This window comes from Ostrinia nubilalis, chromosome 26 (assembly GCF_963855985.1).
Source record: "Ostrinia nubilalis chromosome 26, ilOstNubi1.1, whole genome shotgun sequence".
Taxonomy (NCBI): Eukaryota; Metazoa; Arthropoda; class Insecta; order Lepidoptera; family Crambidae; genus Ostrinia; species Ostrinia nubilalis.
In genome coordinates, this window is record NC_087113.1 from 8,515,231 (window position 1) to 8,538,703 (window position 23,473).

At 41.2% G+C, this 23,473-nt stretch overlaps 1 protein-coding gene across 1 annotated transcript in view; it reads right to left on the minus strand.

Moving 5' to 3' along the window:
• Positions 1-1,268: 1,268 nt before the first annotated feature.
• LOC135084376 (sprouty-related, EVH1 domain-containing protein 2) overlaps positions 1,269-23,473 on the minus strand; it is a 28,414-nt gene continuing 6,209 nt past the window's right edge. Inside the window, exons 2-17 of the mRNA XM_063979151.1 lie at positions 23,260-23,393; positions 22,959-23,188; positions 22,473-22,560; positions 21,678-21,755; positions 18,687-18,778; positions 16,271-16,439; positions 14,122-14,210; positions 11,878-12,004; positions 11,655-11,812; positions 11,346-11,400; positions 10,152-10,240; positions 5,898-5,997; positions 4,782-4,875; positions 3,052-3,163; positions 2,056-2,144; positions 1,269-1,409 (exon numbers count right to left, since the gene is read on the minus strand). Coding sequence (XP_063835221.1) covers positions 1,283-1,409; positions 2,056-2,144; positions 3,052-3,163; positions 4,782-4,875; positions 5,898-5,997; positions 10,152-10,240; positions 11,346-11,400; positions 11,655-11,812; positions 11,878-12,004; positions 14,122-14,210; positions 16,271-16,439; positions 18,687-18,778; positions 21,678-21,755; positions 22,473-22,560; positions 22,959-23,188; positions 23,260-23,393 — 1,831 coding nt within the window. The 3' untranslated portion in view covers positions 1,269-1,282. The remainder of the gene's footprint in view (positions 1,410-2,055; positions 2,145-3,051; positions 3,164-4,781; positions 4,876-5,897; positions 5,998-10,151; positions 10,241-11,345; positions 11,401-11,654; positions 11,813-11,877; positions 12,005-14,121; positions 14,211-16,270; positions 16,440-18,686; positions 18,779-21,677; positions 21,756-22,472; positions 22,561-22,958; positions 23,189-23,259; positions 23,394-23,473) is intronic.

Genomic DNA, 23,473 nt, shown 5'->3' on the forward strand with positions numbered 1-23,473 from the left:
AAAGCGGTTTGTCATCATTGACATTATCAGATGTTTGTGGATCCGGTTGCGATTCAGAAGTTGCAATAGTTTGAGGCCTATCTAAGAATAAAAAAAATATATTTTCAAGATGTTCGTCACGACTACCAGCATCTGGGACTACGATTTCACCTATTTCTTCAGCATCAATGTATTCTACATCATCGTCGTCTTCTACCAACGTGATATAGCTTGATGACATTTTGCGCGCAGTATCAAGCATTTCAGAGAAAGAACTTTTGTCCGATTTTTCATTATCATCTGAAAGTTCGATCTCCTCAGTTGCTGCTACAAGCACACTAGTTAATACCGATGACGGAATATCAGTAGATGAATCTGAAAACGGACCATCACATGCATTAACGACTTTAGCGCCTATTGTTTCGTGTTTACGTCTGCGAGCTATACTATTGTCCCCTTCTGCAGTATCGCTTGTTTCTGAAAGAAAATCAAATTCGCATAGGCGTTTAACTATTTCACTTTCTCTCTGTTCGAGCGACTTGACTGTACTATTTTTTAACCTTCGACTATCATGCTTCTTAGATACATTAGTAAAACGACCCTCAAGATTGTCACTTTCTTCACCTCCATCACTTACCTTTCCTACACCACCAAGTTCCGGTTCTACTTTTCGATCTTTTCCAGTCTGATCTTGCTTTGTAAGAGCGGGTTCAAATTCATGGGAGGTTTGGCCTTTAGCGGGTAAAGCAGGAACACGCTCATACTCAGGCGGCGTGCGGTTTCCACTTTCCCAGCTTTCGAAGTTGCTTTCTAGGGCAGGTTTATGAGCCCGCAGCCAATCAATTTCGATCATGTTATTGGCACCTAAATATTGGTGTAACGGTGGGATTTCATTTTCAAGCTCATCGTCTGAATCAGAATCGACCGGTGTCTCAAGTCGAACTTTAACTTTCGCATGCTTGTTGGTACCATCCTTATTGCTTGTAGAACACGAAGGTTGCTCATAATTCGTGCTACAATATTGGTCGGCCTCATCTTCGTCGCCCGTTTTCCTAGCACTAACATCGCCCGTAGCGTTTTGACCGGTACGAACAATCGGAGTGCTATACTCACCTCGAACGGGGTGTATAATGGTATCTACGTTAAATTGACTGCTGGAGTCCGCGGAATCGCTGCGGATTAACACTTCTCCGTGAGGGAGCTTGTATACGGACTTTTGGCCGAAGTTCGCGCACTCGTCACTGTCACGTTTGTCATTGTCATTGTCTCTGCCGGGAGCCCGAGTGAGCGGGCCGGCTCTCCGCTAGTTAATGGGCGCGTGGAGCCCGCCGGCGAGCGAAGCGGAGCGCGCCGTGCGGTGCACGCAGCGGAGAGGCAAGTAGCACCACAGGCACGGCACTACCAGGCTTAGGAGGGTGATGCCGATCCAGCTGGAAATGTTTTAGTGTTTTTTTAGAAAAATATACGGTACCGTATTTATTTGTAATAGGTATACAAACAGTTTACAGTCTAGGCTTTATCGTAAAGAAAAGGAATCGTTTTGATAGGAAAGATAGATGGATAGACACTTTTTTTTAAACTTTATTGCACACAATATCGGAGTACAAAAGGCGAACTTAATGCCATATCGTCGTTGAAGTGATAATACTTCTTTTTTTTAAGAAATCGACTGGTTTAATGCAAAATGCCTAAAAATTCAAATTTTAAGTAAAACTTTTTTAATAATACACGACGACTTTATGACTTTATTTCTCATTTACACATCAAGCAAAATTACAACAGGTACGCAATAGTTCACATTTTTCTCATGTGACAGATCACCACATTATTCATAGACTAAAGGGCGGGCTGTCCATTTAAGCTAAAGATTATCCAAACTGAAAATTAAGTACATAAATACACCACATAAAACAAACAAATAAAAGAAAGAAATAATCGCAAAATTCGCAGCGAACACTTCCAGACAACATAGGGTGGAGACAGTTGCTTAAAAGGAGAAGGAGAAACAAAAACAGCGAAATTTCTTAACACACCACTCCATTTCATTGTAGACCTGTATATAGTTTTGGTACTGACCGTTTAGTGCAGGCGTCGTCCGGAGGGCCGCAGGCGCAGGGATGCATGAAATCGCCCTCGCCGTCAGACATGCAGTGGTATAGCATGCACTGAAGACAAAAAGGCAGGTTTATTATTAGTATTGAGTAGCAACCAGGTGGCTTATTCCACTATTCCCCGTGAATAGGGGAATGGTGAACTTTTTGTTCACTAATCCCCGTCAACGCCAATTGGAGCTTATAATGGGGAATAATGAACTAAAAAGTTCATTAATCCCCGTTATATTAGGATTTTATTTTGAACGTAATGGGGATTAATGAACTTTTTAGTTCATTATTCCCCATTATAAGTTCCAATTTAACGTTAACGGGGAATAGTGAACAAAAAGTTCACTTATCCCCGTTGACGGGGATTGTCAACAGGGAATAGTGGAATAAGCCCAACCGCTATGTTGATTGGTTTACTAAAAAGGTTCAAAACGTTATAGATGGGGATATTATGACCATTTAAAGAAAGTGAAATTACAGTACAGTTGTATTCACGTGGCAATGCCACTCATTTTGTCCAGACTTAGTTTTTTGATGACTTGTGATCTTATCAATACCATAATGCATCCCCTTAGGGATTGATTTTAGTAATTTAACAATATGGGCTCGCTTCTAATTATTCGTTGTAGAGTTTGAGTCCCACTGGAGGCATTTTAATGGTGGGATTAACACGAGGATTCTCGAAGACATGGATTATTGGGGTGCGAATAAGAACATAGATAATTGGGCGTCAATTATACAGCATTTGTTTTGAAACTTGCATAATTTTATTTGAGCGGACTTAATCCAGAGTTCATCCTAGATGTAACTTTTTATTAATAAGGGGGTTGTGTCTTTTTAAGTACCTACTTATGTTTAGTCGTCTGGTCACCATCCTGCAAAGCTCTGCTAAAGGCAGACAAAGGCGGCTAATTTATTAGAATACATCACAGATTATCACCAGATACCCACACCACCTGTATCATATTACCTGAGCGCACTTGATGCAGCTGACGCACTCCACGCAAGACTTACAGCAGTCCGGCGCGTACTCGCATGCACCGGCGCGGTTTGCGCTCTCCAAGTACCACTCGTGGCAATGCCTGGAACAACGCGTATAGCTGGATGATATCGTTGTAATTAGCACTAGTTACGAAGAACATGTAAATCGTAAGAATGAAAACGGATGAGAATACCGGGTTAAGCTCGGTGCAAATTTCAGTCTGATTATCACCTCAGAAATTCGACCTTCTGATATAGGTAAAACAATATACTTACTAGGTAGGCCCTAAATACTCAAATTATTTAAGAAATAAACGATTATTATTTACTTATCAAGTCAAGAGCTTCTCCGTTGTGGGTAAAAAGAAGATATTTACTGTGTGAAGGTGATGGCCGGTGTCGTTGATGGCAAAAAAATGGTAAATTCTAATTCTTTGAGTGATTTCGAATATACTTGTAGTCTGGATGATTCACAATTTCAACCTATGTTAGTAATATCCGTTTATCTTCCGCTTTATATGTAAATGATTCGAATTTGATTTTTTTCATCCAGCCATTGCTATCTTCTTGAGGTAGCCGGGCCTTCTAGTCTATTGAAGCTTAATTATAAAGTTTGTATACATTTGAAAGAAAGAAAGAAATATTTATTGCCATGGACATCACAAAATAGTAAGACACGGGTCTTACATTATGTAGGTAACTCATTAAAAAACGTCGCGTTAAGACCTGTGTCTTACTATTTTAGTTGAAATGGCACGCGAAAGTTTAAAATCCGACATCACAAAAGACAAAAGAGGTAAAAAAAAGAAAGCAAGTCAGAGGTAACACATAAAACATAGAGAAAGTAAAGTGAGCAGTGCCACCCTGTCGCACAGCGATGCCCATCGCAATGGGACCCCACTCAGCATATTTTATGCCGTGGCCCCGGTGAGGAAAGCCACGACGCTGATTTTTAGTGTATTTCAAGCCGATTTGTAACCAAAGTCAAGTAGCTGCCACAAGAGCACAATCTTCTTCCCAACCAGCTGCTATTATCTTAAGGTCGTCGGTCCATCAAGCCTATTATATCTTACCTGCACTTGATTCTGTCCTGGAAGGTTTTGTAACCAATGTCAAGTAGCTGCCACAAGAGCACAATCTTCTTCCCAACCAGTCGCTATTATCTTAAGGTCGTCGGTCCATCAAGCCTATTATATCTCACCTGCACTTGATTCTGTCCTGGAAGGTTTTGTAACCAATGTCAAGTAGCTGCCACAAGATCACAATCTTCTTCCCAACCAGCCGCTGCTATTATCTTAAGGTCATCAGTCCATCAAGCCTATTATATCTTACCTGCACTTGATTCTGTCCTGGAAGGTTTTGTAACCAATGTCAAGTAGCTGCCACAAGAGCACAATCTTCTTCCCAACCAGCCGCTATTATCTTAAGGTCGTCGGTCCATCAAGCCTATTATATCTCACCTGCACTTGATTCTGTCCTGGAAGGTTTTGTAACCAATGTCAAGTAGCTGCCACAAGAGCACAATCTTCTTCCCAACCAGCCGCTATTATCTTAAGGTCGTCGGTCCATCAAGCCTATTATATCTCACCTGCACTTGATTCTGTCCTGGAAGGTTTTGTAACCAATGTCAAGTAGCTGCCACAAGAGCACAATCTTCTCCCCAACCAGCCGCTGCTATTATCTTAAGGTCGTCAGTCCATCAAGCCTATTATATCTCACCTGCACTTGATCCTGGCTTGGAAGGTGGTATCCGGCGGCTTCTTGCCGGGCAGCGGCGGCGGTCCGGTGTACCCACGCATCTTCTTTATTGACCCTGGAGATACAAAATAATCATCATCATTATCGTCATCAGTCCTATTAAGATTGTCGTTCTACTTCCTTTCTAAAGTTGCTATGATATAACTGGGTCCACATTGTATAACTGCTTAAATTGTAAGACCTAATGTGAATGTGCAATGCAATAAACGATTGAATATTGAGTATTAGGTTAGATATTTCACTGTTATTATAAAAACCAAACCTCAAAAGAGCTAAGTACCTAAACCTCAAGTATGATGAGCAAATGTTGGGCTTTTTAAGCAATGAATTTACATTTAATTCGATTCCACCAAATGAAACTATAATGATGATGATAATAAATGTAAGCTAATTTACACAAAATGGCGCAGGAATATGTTGTTTCTCGCTTCAAGCAATTAGTTGAGTTGATTCGCAGTCAAACGCATTACAATAAAACTCTAAAAAATACAAACAGCACATCTAGTCACTGTGTCTTCTTATGTAGATGTAATGATTGTTTTTTCAACAACAATAGTCTGATATGCTACCGCTGTATAGAACCGATATCCAGTAGACCAGTGTTTTTTCAATCTTTTTCGGGACACGACCCCCCTAGCATGAAAAAATATTTCGCGACCCCCCGACCGCTCGCATTTGTTCATGCATTTTATAATGTTACAAAGATGTTGTAGGGACCAAATACTGCCATCCATACAACATTTACGCATTTTCATAATAATTAGATTTCTGATAAATCTATCTTTAAAACTCACTGTTTTTTTTTCTGAGGTAGTTTTTACGACCTCTCGTGACCCCCCTATAGAGGCTTCGCGACCCCTTGAAAAACACTGCAGTAGACAATGTACACAATTTTGTTGCAAAATATAGATCGTTTCATCCACGAAGACGCGCCCCACCATTCTTCCGCTAACGTTTGAGTGTTATCGGTACACGCTAAATATCAATGAGGCACATTACAATAATGACGCTCGGATCAAACTCCCCGCACCCCGCGCTTCTAAAACAATCTATAACCAATGAATTTCGCTGACTTACCAGAGTCTCGCTTGAGCAGAGGCGGCTTGGTGTTGGGCGAAGACTTCTCCGAGCTGATCACGCCCGCGGCGCTCACGGCTGGGTATGTGTAGTCGTGGATCTGTGGCCAAAGGACACGATTTTTTAATCCGGGGCATTTATGTAAAATCAATTTTTTTGGAGCTTAAAACATGAGAATAGGTTTTATAATGTGGTGGGAACTATATTCCCACATGAGAATAAGGTTAAGAATGTGGTGGGAACTATATTCCCACATGAGAATAAGGTTAAGAATATGGTGGGAATTATATTACCACATGATAATAATGTTAAAATATGGGGGAACATATTCCTACTGCCTTACGGGTTAAAGGTTATTAGTTCGTCAGTTTGCTTGTGAAATAAAAGACGTCCACTGCTGAAAGTAGGTCTCCCCCAATGATATCTACAACGATTGGACCTGCGCTGTACACTTCCATATTATATTTGTGATCCGTACAAGCTTTGTTAAATTTCCAATTTCCAAGGATGTTTTTTATAAAAAACATTGATAAGATCCAAAGTGACTAACATAGCCCGCAGAATCGCTAAAATCAAGTGGCAGTGGGCGGGGCACATAGCTCGCAGAGCTGATGGCCGCTGGGGCAGAAAAGTTCTCGAGTGACGACCACGAGCCGGAAGACGTAGTGTGGGCAGGCCTCCTACTAGGTGGACCGACGATCTGGTTAAGGTCGCGGGAGGCAAACCCTTAATTTGCCTCCGGTCAATTAGACAGGGTCGTCTTTCTAGTGGAGACTAAGAGGCCTGATGACGATGATGATGAATGAAGCCTGGGTAGCTCCATTAGACCTATAGCTCAAATAGAACGTACTAAATTTCGTAGCTAATTATCGAATTTTGCATCAATGCCATTGAAATTGGAGAACCTAGATATTTGATACGTCATTAGGAAAAATATTTCTTTTCAAAGCACACTATTATACTTTTCACTTTAATAAATAGAAACTAATGACAAAGAAAGAATCTGGATAGAATTGACGGAAAATTTTGAATAATTCTCATTTTAAGTCGCATAAAGAATCTTTTAATACAATTTATACAGATTATTTAAATATATTTGCACAATTTTGGATAAACATAAATTAGGATTACAAATCGTATAGTTTTTGCAACTCACGAAGGCGAGTGAGCTTTACTTGTGTGTGTACGTGTACATGCACATAACGATAGTGTAATGTCTGTCAAAACTTTCGAAAAACGAACAGTAGCGAGCCACCACACATGTAAAGCTCACTATCCTTCGTGAATTGCAACAACTTTAATTGAATATTGATCTTGTACTTCTAATCATACTACTTTTTTCAGCAAAATAGCCAATGGTGTTCAAAATGTAGTTAATAGAATTCTATTCATTAAAAACTTATAAAACTCATTAATTTTTTTGCAAATAGGCTTTTAAAAAGCACTTTTACATGTCCCAGTATTAACCATACCACTTCTTCGGGACAATAAATGGGCCAGTGCTGAGAAGAAGCAGCGCAAGAAACTCATATGATAGCGCATTAAGTACCTATCATAATAATATAGATCTGGAGTAAATTATAATGATATCCAGCCATACATCTCTAGTTATTATTAAATTCAGTAAAACCGTATCGATTTTCTATTACCGGTACATCGTCATTTCTTTTGCGAGCAACAAAATAAGCTAAATCCAAGCCTATAATAGGCGCAGACCACCAACTTTTAGTTGGCCGATAGTCGGGTCCGATTTTAATTTGTATGAAGAATCGGCCGATAGCAAATCGGTGTAATGTGCGAACTTTACTTCTCCATACCGATTAACAGCCCTACCTGTCGGTCAACTAAAAAAATAAAACCGACTTCAAATGCGTGAACACAAAAAAAAACTAAAAATTAAAAAATCATCCCCAATTTTCCACCCTTGGGGGTGAAATATTTTCTTCAAATTCGCATGAAACCACCCTTTTGTTATTACCTATTCAACAAAAAAATAATCGTTCAAATTGATTTATAATCGGCGGAGATATTGCGTATAAAAAAGTTCATCCCCAATTTTCAAAACGAATGGTTCATTATTTCGCATAGCTAAAAGGGTGTCAACAATATCGCCCACTTATTTAGAACTTAATCAATAGATTAGTGGGTGGATGCATTGATTTTACCTGCCATGGATGCCATCTAGAACGTTCCCGACCTTGATTAGTTTAGGGTGACTGGTTTTTGTCTTAGGAGACAACCTTCACCTTCATCTGACACCCCCGTTATTATTTAGGCGCTAACACATATCAAAAGGTGTTTTTCACGCCAAGTATGGCGCCGAGACGGTAGGAAAATTTTGGTTATTATAATTTTGCTGTTTTGAAAATAACCAAAGGCATTATGTGCAACTATTTATGGCATTAAAGAATAAATAAATAAATAGATATAAATGTAAGTTTATCGTTTTAGAAAATCGTAAAAATTCAAATTCAAAATTTATTTATTGGAAACAAGAAAATGTGTACGTGAAAAAGCGTGTACGAATAGCCGCAATAGTTTCAGAGAACTGTGGTGCGACTACTAACGCCCACTTCCGTAGAAATATTCCATAAACATACTACTTTAGGCGCGCTGTATGTATGTGTATGGTGTGTGTAAATGTGTGTTGTGTGTGGTGTGTGTATGTGTGTGGTGTGTGGTGTGTGTAGGTGTGGGGTTAATATAGGTGGGTAGTAATTAACGTAGGTGTGTGTGGTGTGTGTATGTGTATAAGTGTGTGTTGTAAGAGAAAATACGCACAAAATAATAAAACAAAGCATTTGTTTATATATTTTTATTAAAGAAATGTTGTGATTAGATATTGTCTTTAGCGGCTTGCTTGTGCGTTTATTAATAGGTATCGAAAATTGACAGAAGTGATATCTTTCGGCATCTTATATTGATATATTATTTATTTATTATTATTATTATTTATTAACTTCTCTTCCGCAATGTTAAGGGGTTTTCTAGGCATTGCCTTACTGAGTGTTTTCATGTTAGGGCTCTTTCCGACGAAAACATCCCGTTTTTTGCAGGATCCCGTTTAGTAGATCTGTGTAGATTTCGATAAAGAAAACTTAGCTAATTAATGAAATATAGAGGAAAAGGTGCATTGGGGGAGGCCTATGTTCAGCAGTGGACGTCCTGTGGCAGAAATAGAGATAAAGTTCTAAGCCCAGCAGTGGGACTCATCTGGGCATGGATGCGTGGACAGCGTAATGGCGGACAGTATAGCATCGGGATCAAACATTTTCAGGATTTTGTCATTTACTATCAAAATGAAGTTGTTTTTCGGGAGATTTTGTACTTAACCCAGGCCACCAACTTTTTTTCGGCCGATAGTTTAGTCGGGCAGTTAATCAGTATGGGCATGTATGGAAGTGTCATGGGCGATGAGTGTGGTGGCAATCAATGGGCAGGGCACATAGTACGCAGAACTGACGGCCGATGGGACAGCAAGGTTCTGGAGTGGAGAACGTACTACGCGTATCGGAATACGCAGCGTGCGACGTCCACCTACAAGGTGGACTGACGACATCGTAAAGGTAGCAGGGAAGCGCTGGACGCAGGCCGCTACCAATCGATCAACGTGGAAAGCATTGGGGGAGGCCTATGTTCAGCAGTGGACGTCCTGTGGCTGAAATGATGATGATGTATGGAAGTGCGCACATTACACCGATTTGATTTTCATACTAATTAAAATCGGGCCTAACTATCGGCCGACTAAAAGTCGGCGCCTAGGCGTAGGCTTAGTGAAGAGGACATACGAAAAATCGGCAGAATTTCGCCAAATCTCGACCATTTGGTAGGGAGGTTATGGATATGTAGTTTCGGTTATGGATACGGTTATGGATGTAGGAATAATATTATACCGGTTTCGGTTACGGTTACGGATATCTGTGCTTTAGAATGCAATTTGCAATAGTTGTCCAACACGGTTCATTCATGCCGCACACTTTACATCGAATAAAAAGTAATAAAAAAATAAAAATTGATACTAGATGGCATTATTAAGGTAAATCAGGCTGTTATGCCTTTACATATAATGCTATACAAAACACAATTTAAACTGCCTACATCCGAAACTATCCGAAACTTTTGAATCGGTTACGGTTACTGTTTCGGATATTTTTTTTATTTCGGATATCCGAAAGTTTCGGTTACGGTTACGGATATCCATAACATCCCTGAATGGCAACCCCAGGCTGAAATGATGATGATGATGGTACTTACCGCCGAAAGATGCACGTAGGGGCAGCGATCAGGATCGGAGTCGTCGCCCACTTTGTCGTCGAATTGCACTTCGTACTGCTTCAAAGAGTCTGCAACAAGATTGATTTAGTTAGATAGATAAATACTAGGTATGGGACGGATAGGAAAGGAAAAAATGCATAGGAGTGTGAATTTTAAAAACAAGAGGCTGATAGTGACTGACTTTTTTGCGCTGCATCAAAGTCAAAGTCAAAGTCATTATTATTTTAGATTTTTAACTAAAATAGGGAAACACGGGTCTCAACGCGACATATTTTTTAATGAGTTACATAATGTACTCACGGCTACTCGACATTTCGGCTGCTATGCTGCTGTTTCTCTATATTAGTTGAAATGGTATGCGAAAGTTTAAAATCTTATTTTAGATTTTCAGTCCTAATGTGTTTTTTTTATTTTCATACTGGATGAGTTGATTCTGGCTGAAGATCTAACTAATTTATAAGGTACTACGAGTATACTAATCTTAGACTGCATCCCACTTATCATCAGACCCAGGTGCGATTGTGGTCAAATACCTGCCTTGTAATGCATATACAGGGTGTTAGGTAAATGGGTATATGAGCCGACACTAGCCTATGTTAACATGGGCATATAAATGGTATGGTGAAGTCAGAAATTTGATATCATCATTTTAATTTTTTTTATTTACATACAAAATAAATTTTATAAAAACCGATTTGTATGAAAAATAAAATAATTAAAATGAAGATATTAATTTTCTGACTTCACCATACCATTTAAATGACCATGTTAACATGGGCTAGTGTCGGCTCATATACCCATTTACCTAACACCCTGTATATACAAAAATAAATAAAAAAAGGTATACAGTGGGCGTGGGACACACCTGGGCATGGCTGTGTGGTAGTGATGGTATAGGCATCTGGCTATTTCGAGTTCAGTATAGTTGTGGTGACTGTACATCTATGCCCAGCAGTGGGCGTGGGACTCACCTGGGCGCGGGTGCGTGGGCACCGTAATAGCAAAGATGATAGGAATCTGGGTGAGCTGGTATTAGCCTAAGCCCAGCAGTGGGCGTGGGACTCATCTAGGCGCGGGTGAGTGAGCAGCGCGATGGTGGACAGGAGACAAATTCCTGTTTGTTATACCTGTGGCGGTCAAAGATCTAAGCCCAGCAGTGGGCGTGGGACTCACCTGGGCGCGGGTGCGTGGGCAACGTAATGGCGGACAGTATCGGCGTCTGGGTGAGCTGGTACAAACGACTGCTGGAGATCTATGCCCAGCAGTGAGCGTGGGACTCACCTGGGCTCGAGTGTGTGGACAAAAAACCAGAGTGTGGGCGATAGCTGCAGTGGCGGTATATAATCTAAGCCCAGCAGTGGGCGTGGGACTCACCTGGGCGTGGGTGCGTGGGCAGCGTAATGGCGGACAGTATCGGCGTCTGGGTGAGCTGGTACTAGCGACTGCTGGAGATGTAAGCCCAGCAGTGGGCGTGGGACTCACCTGGGCGCGGGTGCGTGGGCAGCGTAATGGCGGACAGTATCGGCGTCTGGGTGAGCTGGTACTAGCGACTGCTGGAGATGTAAGCCCAGCAGTGGGCGTGGGACTCACCTGGGCGCGATATCGGCGTCTGGGTGAGCTGGTACTAGCGACTTTTGGATCTGGGAAAGTTTATATAAGCCACTCCTTTTGGAGATCTATGCCCAGCAGTGGGCGTGGGACTCACCTGGGCGCGGGTGCGTGGGCAGCGTAATGGCGGACAGTATCGGCGTCTGGGTGAGCTGGTCCGGCCGGCGGCGGCTGGCGGTGGAATTTTCGGAGCTGGAGCGAGAGTCTGAAGGGAGGTTCAGACACTGGAAAAGAATAAGATAGATTGTCATCATCATCATCATCATCAGAGCGCCTGTTCTTCTGATTAATTTCGTTGCGGGTCCAATGACAGTTTAACTTTCCCCCGGGACAAACTTGACCTTCCCTGGTTGGGTTATTGGCGGTCAAGCTGTAGATCCTGGCTACACAGGAGTTGCAGCGGTGGGAACGAGAGGTGGGAATAGTCCCGTGGTTTGTCAACTGCAGGAGTCTCCCCTCTTTAAATGACTTAAGGATTGACCTATAGTCTGGTCCGTGAGCACGTAGAATTTTGTCCAATGACCCCAAGCTACCCATCCTTATCGCTCGCGCGTAATTATGTTGCTATCGCGCTCGCACACTCACTGCGGGTGCCAGTCGCACAGTCGCCACAGCAATATAATTACGCGCGAGCGATAAGGATGGGTAGCTTGGGGTCATTGGACAAAATTCTACGTGCTCACGGACCGGGCTTTAGACTCCCCTTCATTATCGTCATCAGGTCTTTAGTCCCACAAGAGCACAACTGTTATGCCCGTTTTCACCATCAACCCCTAATTTTTAAGTGATTCCTATGATATGACATAACAGGAATTATGTTTTCATAGGGGTCACTTAAAAATTAGGGATTGATGGTGAAAACGGGCATTAGTTTACCAAAGGCAAATGGAGGATTTGGCCTACACTCCCCACGCTGGCCAGACGGGTTGGGGAGGCCTGAATTTGTACCTTGATCGCCTCTTACGACATCCACGGAAAAGTCCGATTCTGTCAGAGCCATTCTTGTTTTTTATGTACTAGAATCTCACTTTTTGAGCTTTTTGCTCACTGTAGAAATAAAAAAGACGTTCAGGTTTATCGGCATACCAAGTTTTCCTTAAAAATATTATCTTCCTAAGAACTTATTATTATATTCGAAAAAATAACTGAATACTTAATTCCATGTTTTTTTCCAGTTTTCCACTTAGCAATTTGTATATTTTAGCAGGGAATAAATATCTAAATATACACGTTATATTTAGTTTTTTTCCCAGTTTAAAAATTACTTGACATCACTAGAGTTTCACTTGCCTGCATTTCTGTCTCCATAATATCAACTAATTCTTAAAACCTATCACCAAACACTTTTTACAACGACTTCTTCAGTCCAAAACTGTTACTACACCAGTGACTTATTCGCAACTAACTGATGAAGCCTTGCTTACTCGACCTTAACATAATAAGATTATTGCCCAATTTTTAGCAATCCATTGAAATATTATTATGAACCGGAACTATCGCGTTACGTGCATTACCTACGTATTATCGCATTAACTATGTAAATATTACCCATATTAATATACATTAATGGGTCATAATGAATGAATTTAAGGAATAGAACTATTAGATAATAAGAACGGGTTGATTAATTGGCAATTTAATTTTCAAAAGTTCATTGGAGGTGGGAGAAATTATTTCGTTTCTTTGAAATATTGAATTCGAAAATAATAATCTTTTGTAGGCAGAATATGGATATTCACACCAATTTTTGTCTTTCTTTTTCGTTTGTAAAACTGGTAAAATTTTGATGTTCGCCCATTAGAATTGGCCGATTTGATTACTGATGACAATTTGTATGAAAAATATATTTTTTTACATTTGAACTTCCTTCTCTTAGAGAAAATTGTTGAATTAGATAATTATCTAATTCAAGTAATGAAAGGAATTAATTAATTCCTTTTTGATTGATAACTCACTAATGGATCACTCTGTATTGTTATTACCAAAAAGAAATTGACAACTGGTTCACAAGTGACAGGGAAATCGGTAAACATACATAGAAAAAAAATACTGTGGAACAGCCTGTCTTGTGCACTCGTGAGTTGCGGGCAATAGTGACTGAGTTTCTTGCGCTGCTTCTTCTCAGCACTGGCCCATTTATTGTCCCGAAGCCACTGCTTCGGTAGGGTTAATATTGGGACGTGTAAAAGTGCTTTTTAAAAGCCTATTTGCAAAAATAAATGAGTTTTAGGGCACAAGAGCGCGCGGCAGGTCGCCCATGCGCTGGACTGACCAGGTCAAAACCGCACTCAATGGTCCACTCCACGAGTGCGAAAGAAAGACCTATTTTCTGGTAGCTCACCTCAAATATGTTCTGCTCCTCGTCATCCTCTTTGGGGGCTGGGTTGAGTTTTTTGTACGCGTGAAGTGACGGCCACGCGCCACCCAGACCTGGAACAAAATGTTGCACAACATTGTTGAGGAACTTGCTAATTTAGTGCTGTGGTTTTTTATAAATGGACAGGGTGGACTTCTTGGCGGGAATCTGAAGCGTCATGTTAGCGGTTTTGTTTTATTTCCTCAAATTCGTGTTTAGGCGACTATTAATGTGTAATAATGGTGGATTATTAACCATTGAGTGTTCGTGAACGTGCATGAGTGTGGGCAAGTGAAGCAAAACAGTGCATCGTGATTCTTCGGGTTCTCTCAAGTTGTCCATAGGAGGTCTCAGTAAAGCAAGACAACTTTACTGAGACTCAAGGGGTGGGAAGGGGTATCATCTATCATCCTTCATTATATCATTACTTGATCTCATTTTGTAACTCGTATCACATAAATACTTGAAAATGGCACAAATCAAGTCGACCTCGACGTGTATTGCCAACATCATCAAAAAAGAAGAAGAAGAATGGACAAGGTATGGTGACGGTGTGCCAAACTGTTACAGAATACCTTTTTCACAGAACTAAATTATTTTTAACCTTACATTTAAAAGTAGTGGTAGTGGGTTATTTAATAGTATTAGATACAGTATGTAAAAACATTATAATTGTATGAATGTTAATACTGCTTGTATAGATAGATATAACTTGATTCATTAGAGTCATAATTTAAATTGTGATAGATAATGTTGAAATCGATAAAAAGTTAAAATTTTCAAATCTTGCGAAACTTAAGAGTGTTATGTTAAAATTCTAAAGGAATGTAGATTCAAGAAAAGAAAAGAACATTGGTATTGGGTAACGCGATTTCTATAAATGTGAAACTAAAGATAGTTTAAGAATCAGAAAAAAATAATAAGAAAAATCTTTATTTCGTACCAAATAATCAAAGAAAAATTATAGTAAAACTATGCATGAAAATAAAAAGTCAAATTAAATTAAAAAAATATACTACAATCTTTTTGCAGTGTTGTACTCACCGTGAAGGAATCCAGTATACGGTAGGGGAGGCAAAAAGAAAGCACATTAGATAAATTAGTTCACAGTTAGCGGTAAATACATTTATCTACTTATTATAATAATCAAGCATTTATTATTATTTTAATGACTACAGCCCGATCCGAGCTAACTGCGCACTGATGCGTCGATGTGACGTCACGGCTGCCAGGTACGCAGTTAACTCTAACGGGTTGTAGGTACTCTGAGCAATAATATCTAGAAAATAGTTTATATTGTTTAGTTTCTAAGTGAGTTGGTTAGGCGTCCTAAATTCAGTATAATCTCTCAACGAGCCACTTCTCACTTCTCTTTCTCACCACTGCAACTCCTGTAGGTACAGTGAGGGACAGGATCTACCACTTGACCAGCATCACCTAGTTATTTCCATAATGGGCTCTATCTCCAGGACTAAAGGCTTACCGTTCAGCCTTTTGCCTGTAGTAGCTATCAGAACACGTTGCAGGAAAGCTATTAAATAAAGGACTCTATATTTAGAATATAAGAAGTCCCATCTAGCATTTCGACTGTAGCAGCTAAGTTATGAGAAGTTGCAGACCAGCTGTTCAATGATAGATTCTATTCCCTAAGCCTTACCGTCTAGCAGCTCCTCAATAGTAGTCCTAACGCCCTTGTCGAAGGCTATAGGATATCTTCAAGCAATAGGTAAGTCACAAGAAGTTCAAGTGGAGATGGGTAAGCTCTCCGTTCAATAATAGACTCTATTTCCTTAGCCTTACCGTCTAGCAGCTCCTCAATAGCAGTCCTGACGCCCTTGTCGAAAGCCCGCGCGTTCGCAGCCGTTTGGAAGGTAAGAATCACCTTGCTGGTTCCATAATGAACTCTATCTCCAGGGCTTAAGACATTGCCTGTAGTAACTACGTCATTAGAAGTTGCTGTTCAATAATGGACTCTATTCCCTAAGCCTTACCGTTTAGCAGCTCCTCAATAGCAGTCCTGACGCCCTTGTCGAAGGCTATAGGCTATCATCAAGCAATAGGTAAGTCACAAGAAGTTCAAGTGGGGATAGCTAAGCTGTCAGTTCAATAATGGACTCTATTCCCTAAGCCTTACCGTCTAGCAGCTCCTCAATAGCAGTCCTGACGCCCTTGTCGAAAGCCCTCGCGTCTGCAGCCGTTTGAAAGGTAAGCCCAAAGCGTTTCTCGTCGGTCACCCAGTGGTGGAAGGTTGGCATCACCTTGTTGTATTGGAAGTCCTTCTTTATTGTGCATTCGAGGACCACCTGGAAGGTACAGGGATAGCAATGAGTAAGGTTGAGGGTTTGAGTCCCGATGGTGCCAGTAGATGAGTTAGAATTTTAGCATTATACGTCCTTTACTAGAGTCAATGGATGTATGTTTGGGAATAGCAGTCGGCAAAGTTGCTGGATTGAATCACGATGATACAAAATGTATGGATGACAACTAGTACTTTATTGTAGGAATTGATATACCTAAGTATGTAAAATGGTGTTAGGTATGAACTTGTTAATAATTAATAGGACACAGCTTCTGTTTTGTACATCGCGCAAAACTCGACAAAACACACGTATTAAAATTCAACCAATCAAAAGCCTATTTTAATCTATGTTTGAAATTGAATAGAATTTTGAGTTTCGTTAGTATTTAAAGACGGGCTAGGATGCGCGCCGTGATATATTTATCGACGTCAAAATGTATGGGTAAAATCGATAAAATGGGGTGATATGATAACCACTTATCGCGGAGTGTATCCTAGGCCTACAGGGCACTTTTTCCACAGAGTCCTGATTTTTCATTTAGCTATTAATTTCGACGTTTTTCAGTGCCAATTTATTTGATACTAGCTTTCCGCCCGCGGCTTCGCCCGCGTGGAATTTTGTCTGTCACAGAAAAACTTTATCGCGCGCGTCCCTGTTTCAAAAACCGGGATAAAAACTATCCTATGTTCTTTCCCGGGACTCAAACTATCTCTATGCCAAATTTCATCAAAATCGGTTGCGAGGTTTAAGCGGGAAAGCGTAACAGACAGACAGACAGACAGACAGACAGACAGACAGACAGACAGAGTTACTTTCGCATTTATAATATTAGTTGGGATTGGGATGATAGGAAATAGGTAAATCATTTTAATTCTCAGTTGTAAGTACAATGGAATGAAATTATAGTCACTTGGTTGGTGGATGTTGTCCAAAAATAGAAGTAGATGATTTCAACTGATGACGTAAAGGCATCATTCTAGTCAAACTTGGAAAATGAGTTCATTGTTGTTATCCTTAAACAGTACAGTCAGCGTCGAATAGTTTGTGACACCCAAAGTGACCAAAAGATAACACAACCTTATTCTAATAAAATTGTAACAAAGACGTGTTGCGGACTTCTTAGCTACTTTGGGTTCGTTCGTTCGTTCGTTTCAGCCAAATGACGTCTACTGCTGGCGATTGCTCCCTCAAGGTTTTCCATAATGAACGGTCCTGCGCTGCCCGCATCCAGGCTCTTCCCGCGACCTTTACCAGATCGTCGGTCCACCTAGTAGGAGGCCTGCCCACGCTACGTCTTCCAGCCTGTGGTCGCCACTCGAGAACTTTCCTGCCTCAACGGCCATCGTCTCTACGAGCTATGTGCCCCGCCCACTGCCACTTGATTTTAGCAATTCTGCGAGCTATGTCGGTTACTTTGGTTGTCACGAACCATTTGGCGCTGACTTTACAGACGATGCGACATCAAGGTAATACGGAGGCATCTTATATAGTCCTATTTTTATCTTATTTTTTTTGCAACGGAAATGTGTGGTTTAATGTGCTAGAGACTGTACTTTAACAAATAGATATACCTGCATGATACATCCTGTAAACATAGCCTGCCGTTTCATAGCATCTATGCATTTATTTAGCCTATAGAACTACTTATGGGGCACACGATGTAAACTCATACTCACAGAAACAATTTGCTCATCTTTCAACCTTGGAAATGAATAAGAACATTGTTTAAAACCAACACTTAACAGGGGTATAGTATTTGGTAAAGACTTAACACATAGCTGTATCTATTTATGAATACGGGTAAATACGGGTGTACGCATCGTTTGTGAATACGGGTGTTAGTCTCCAATAAACCACTCCTTTAATTCACCAAAGGCAAATGGATGATTCGTCCTACACTCCCCAAGCTGGTCAGACGGGTTGCGGAGATCTGATGCTCGCATATTTCCCTTAGTAAGTACACAATGGCTGTGGAGTCAAATGTCAGTACCTAAAGCTGATATTTAAGTCCTCCATTCGGTGGACCGACGATCTAGTGAAAGTCGCGAGAAGCTCCTGGATGCGGGCAGAGCAGGAACGGTCGTTGTAGAAATCTTTGGGGGACTACTCCCATGTCTCGTCCCCACCGCTGCAACTCCTGTGTAGCCAGGATCTACAGCTTGCCGTTAATAAAAACTCAACCAGTGAAGGTCCCTTGTCCAGCAGTGGACGTCCTTTGGCTGAAATGATGACGACTGATGACTGACTCACCATATTGTCGCTGATCCGTTTGCCGTGTATGTAGTACTCGTGTGTGGGTGCGCTGGCAGGCGTAGATGTTGTGTCGCCATTTTCTGCTCCGGCTGTGGACAACAACACTGTTAAAAAGATAACCCAGTCGAAAGAAGAAGAATCATCTATCTAAATAATATAATTCAAAGGTGACTGACTGACTGACTGACAGTGATCTATCAACGTACAGCCCAAACCACTGGACGGATCGGGCTGAAATTTGGCATGCAGGTAGATGTTATGACGTAGGCATCCGCTAAGAAAGGATTTTACGAAACTCCACCCCTAAGGGGGTAAAACGGGATCCACGCGTACGAAGTCGCGGGCGGCCGCTAGTTACTAATGCCCATTGCAATGGGACCCCTCATCAGATGTCAAGAATGTGCTCTTAAGTCAATTTTGAAGAACGTAGAAGACAATCATTAAGTTGCAGAACTTAAGGCAAAATGGTGTGCCTATAACAAGATACTGGATCAGTAAGAACCGAGAAGTTGTCTTGGTGGCATGCATGCGCGTATATAGCGGACCCACCCCAGAAATTCTTTGCAATAAGAATTTTACATACTTTATCATCTTTCACATACTAATCGCACCCCCAATCCCCCATCCCCCGCGCTGATTCATGTGAGTTCCGAGCCCCCCTGGAAATACACCAATGGTGGTATGGTTTAAAGCTAGAAGTGAACTGAATTGAGCTTGGAATGAAACTTAATGGTAACTGACATGGACGTTAAGTAATTGATCTAAAGAACGCTTGATAATATCTTCTCTTTACACCATTGCAACTCCTTTTAAGGATCTAAGAGTAGGCGCACACCGTTGATTTTTCGTCGGCCGATAGTTTAGTCGGGCTGTTGATCAGTATGGGCATGTATGGGAGTGCGCACACTACGCCGATTCGATTTGGCCGATTCTTCATATGCACAACTATCGGCCAACTAAAAATCAACGGTGTGCGCCTACTCTAAATCATCTTATGAAAGTTAAAAGTTTCAGTAAGTATTCATATGGGACCACGCCCTGTTTTCTACTTTCATATGAAAATCCTACATAATTCTAAATAATTACCTGCTTCAAATATCCAAAATATGAGTACACAACTTAAGTACTAAAACGCACTATAAATAAAAAGATATTAAAGTAGGTACCTAATTTAATAATAATAATATTAAGTATTGTAAGTGTATTGTCGATGATACTGAATAAACATTTTTTCTTTCTTTATAATTTAAAGTAACATACTAGTATTAATATCAAACTCATCAATAATAACTATTTCATTAAATACCCACTTACCTGTGCTTTATTTGACTAAAATACCAGTGCACAATTTAAGTACTAAAAACGTACGAAAATTGAAAAGATTTTAAACTAATTTGAAACTGTTTTTACTATTATACCAAACTAATCAATAATTCTTTCATTAAACACCCACTTACCTGTACCTTATTTGTCCAAAATACAACCACACAATTTAAGTACTAAAAACGTACTAAAACTAAAGAGATTTTGAACTAATTTGAAACTATTTCCACTATTGATAAAAAACTAATCAATAATTTCTAAAATGTAACTGTAGTTGCTTGCACGAAGGTCCGAGCTGCAATGACGCATTTTCCAAGCCCACAATACAGTTTCCCAGAAAATCCGTTTCCAATAGACGGATAAATTTAATTGTTAATGGCATATGCCTTGTTTTTTCAATATCTGTTCTCTTTTTCACATGCGTTACATTTCGCGGGCTTTTCCGAGAGGTGAATCGAGTGACCTATATTTTTGTTCATATTAATTTATTGATTTCGGGTCATCCCAGTTCGTTTAATACGAAAGGTGAATGATGACGTCAAACCACTACTGTAAATTGTCATTCATGAATTTTACAGAAAACTTTGTGATTTTAGGTTCTTGATAAATCTTATTAAGCGAGAGGCAGTATCAAAATCCCACGATGCGTAGGCCTCTTTTGCACAATTTTGTGACTTTCTTTTTTTTTTTTTTTCACTCCTAAGTCGTTTCACACTTGTTGCTTCTTTGTTATTATCATCAGGAACCTGTTTATTCATGTTTCCATTGGATTTGGTTTTAGAATCTTCAGTAGCAAGCTAGTGTGGACTGCTAGAAGGGTTTAGATGGTTCTAAAAGGCTCTGGAAGGCTCCAGGGCTGCTCAAAAGATCCTAGAATATGCTGAGAATATGCTGTAATGGTGCTAGAAATGTCTATAAGGTTCTGGAAGGTTCCGCAACTGACCTGAGAGGCGGTGGCCGCCCATCGCCACCCAGCCGCCTGTGCCCTCATCGCAAAGAAGCAAACTATCTTTGTGCTTGAAGTAAAGATGAAACCAATTCGCAAACAAAAGACGATCTCATTTGAAGATGCTTTTTTGTCTTTAATTCTATTGACAATGCAATCACCGATGCTCATTTGTTTTATTTGCTCCAGAAAACGCGCATTCGATTTAAAAAAACAAAAGACGATCGAGCTTGGTTCCGCTCCGGTGACTGTGCAAGAGCGAGAGGCAGTATCAAAATCGTGTGTCCCGTGGGTCTCTTTTGCACAATTTTGTGACTTTCTTTTGTTTTTTCACTCCTAAAAGTCTTATCACACGTGTTGCATCTTTGTTATCATCATCAAAAGCGTTTTTTCTCATGTTTCCATTGGATTTGGTTCTAGAATCTTTAACAGCAAGCTGGAGTGGACTTCTGAAAGGGTCTACAACGTTCTGAAAGGCTCCAGACTGCTGGAGAGTCTCTAGAAGGTATCGGTTCCTTTATCTTCATCAGCAAGCTGTTGCGAACTGCTGGAAGGGTTTAGAAGGATCTAGGATGTTTCGGGAGGCTCCAAGATTGTTGAAGGGGCCTAGGACCTTCAGTAAGGCCCCAGAATAGTTAGTGTGGACTGCTAGAAGGGTTTAGATGGTTCTGGAAGGCGCTAGAATTTCTGGAAAGGTTCTAGAAGGTTCTGCAACTGACCTGAGAGGCGGTGGACGTGGCGGGCGCGCCGGCCGACCATGACGTCGGCCAGGCCGCCGCCGCCCAGCCGCCCGTGCCCTCGTCGCAAAGAAGCAACTATATCTGTTCTGTGCTTACATCGAAACGAACACAAAACAAAAGACGGTCTCATTTGAAGATGCTTTTTTGTCTTTAATTCTATTGACAATGCAATCATCGATAGTCATTTGTCTTAATCGCTTCCGAAAACGCGCGTTCGAATTGAAAAAACAAAAGACGATCAACATTGGTTCCGCTTCGGTGACTGTGCAAGAGCGAGAGGCAGTAACAAAATCGTGTGTCCCGTGGGTCTCTTTTGCACAATTTTGTGACTTTCTTTTGTTTTTTCTTTGCTCGAGGTCCTCATCACACATGTTGCATCTATGTTATCATCACCAGAAGCCTCTTTCTTGATGTTTCCATCGACATAGGCTCCATTATCTTCAGTAGCAAGCTGGTGTGGACTTCTGGAAGGGCCTACATCGTTCTGAAAGGCTCCAGGACTGCTGGAAAGGTTTTAGAAGGTATCGGTTCCTTTATCTTCACCAGCAAGCTATTGCGAACTGCTAGAAAGGTTTAGAAGTTTCTTGAACGTCCCGGAAGGCTCAAAGGCTGCTGAAAAGATCCTAGAATCTTCTAAGAGGCCCCAGAACTGCTGTAAAGGTCCTAGAACGTGCTGAAAGGCTCCAGGCGCGCTGTAAAGGTGTCAGAAAGGTCTAGAAGGTTCTGGAAGGTTCTAGAACTTCTGGAAAGGCTCTAGAAGGTTCTGCAACTGACCTGAGAGGCGGTGGACGTGGCGGGCGCGCCGGCCGACCATGACGTCAGCCAGGCCGCCGCCGCCCAGCGCCACCCAGCCGCCCGTACCCTCGTCGCAAAGAAGCAACTATCTGATTCTGTGCTTACATCAAAACGAACACAAAACAAAAGACGGTCTCATTTGAAGATGCTTTTTTGTCTTTAATCTCATGGACAATGCTATCACCGATGCTCATTTGTTTTATTTGCTTCAGTGAACGCGCATTCGATTTAAAAAACAAAAGAAAGAAAGAAGAAAGAAAGAAAAAATGTTTATTCAGTATCATCGACAATACACTTGCAATACTTAACATTATTTAATGAGAAGGTAATTACAATGATACTGAAAAGGTATCCACTCAGCAAAGACGATCGAGCTTGGATCCGCTCCGGTGACTATGCAAGAGCGAGAGGCAGTATCAAAATCGGGTGTCCCGTGGGTCTCTTTTGCACAATTTTGTGACTTACTTTTGTTTTTTCTTTGCGCGAGATCCCCATTACACGTGTTGCATCTATGTTATCTTCATCAGCAGCCTCTTTCTTGATTTTTCTATCGGTATAAGCTCCATTATCTTCAGCAGCAAGCTGTTGCGAACTGCTGGAAGAGTTTAGAAGTTTCTTCAACGTCCCGGAAGGCTCCAGAACTGCTGTAAAGGTCCTAGAATGTGCTGAAAGGCTCCAGGCGCGCTGGAAAGTTTCTAGAATGTTCTGGAAGGCTCCAGAACTGCTGTAAAGATGCTAGAAAGTTCTAGAAGGATCTGCAACTGACCTGAGAGGCGGTGGACGTGGCGGGCGCGCCGGCCGACCATGACGTCAGCCAGGCCGCCGCCGCCCAGCGCCACCCAGCCGCCCGTGCCCTCGTCGCGGCACATCACCTGCGCACGCACTCGCACCAAGTAGGCACTGTGGACAAAATAAGGCATTTATGATCATCATCATCATTTCAGCCATAGGACGTCCACTGCTGAACATAGGCCTCTCCC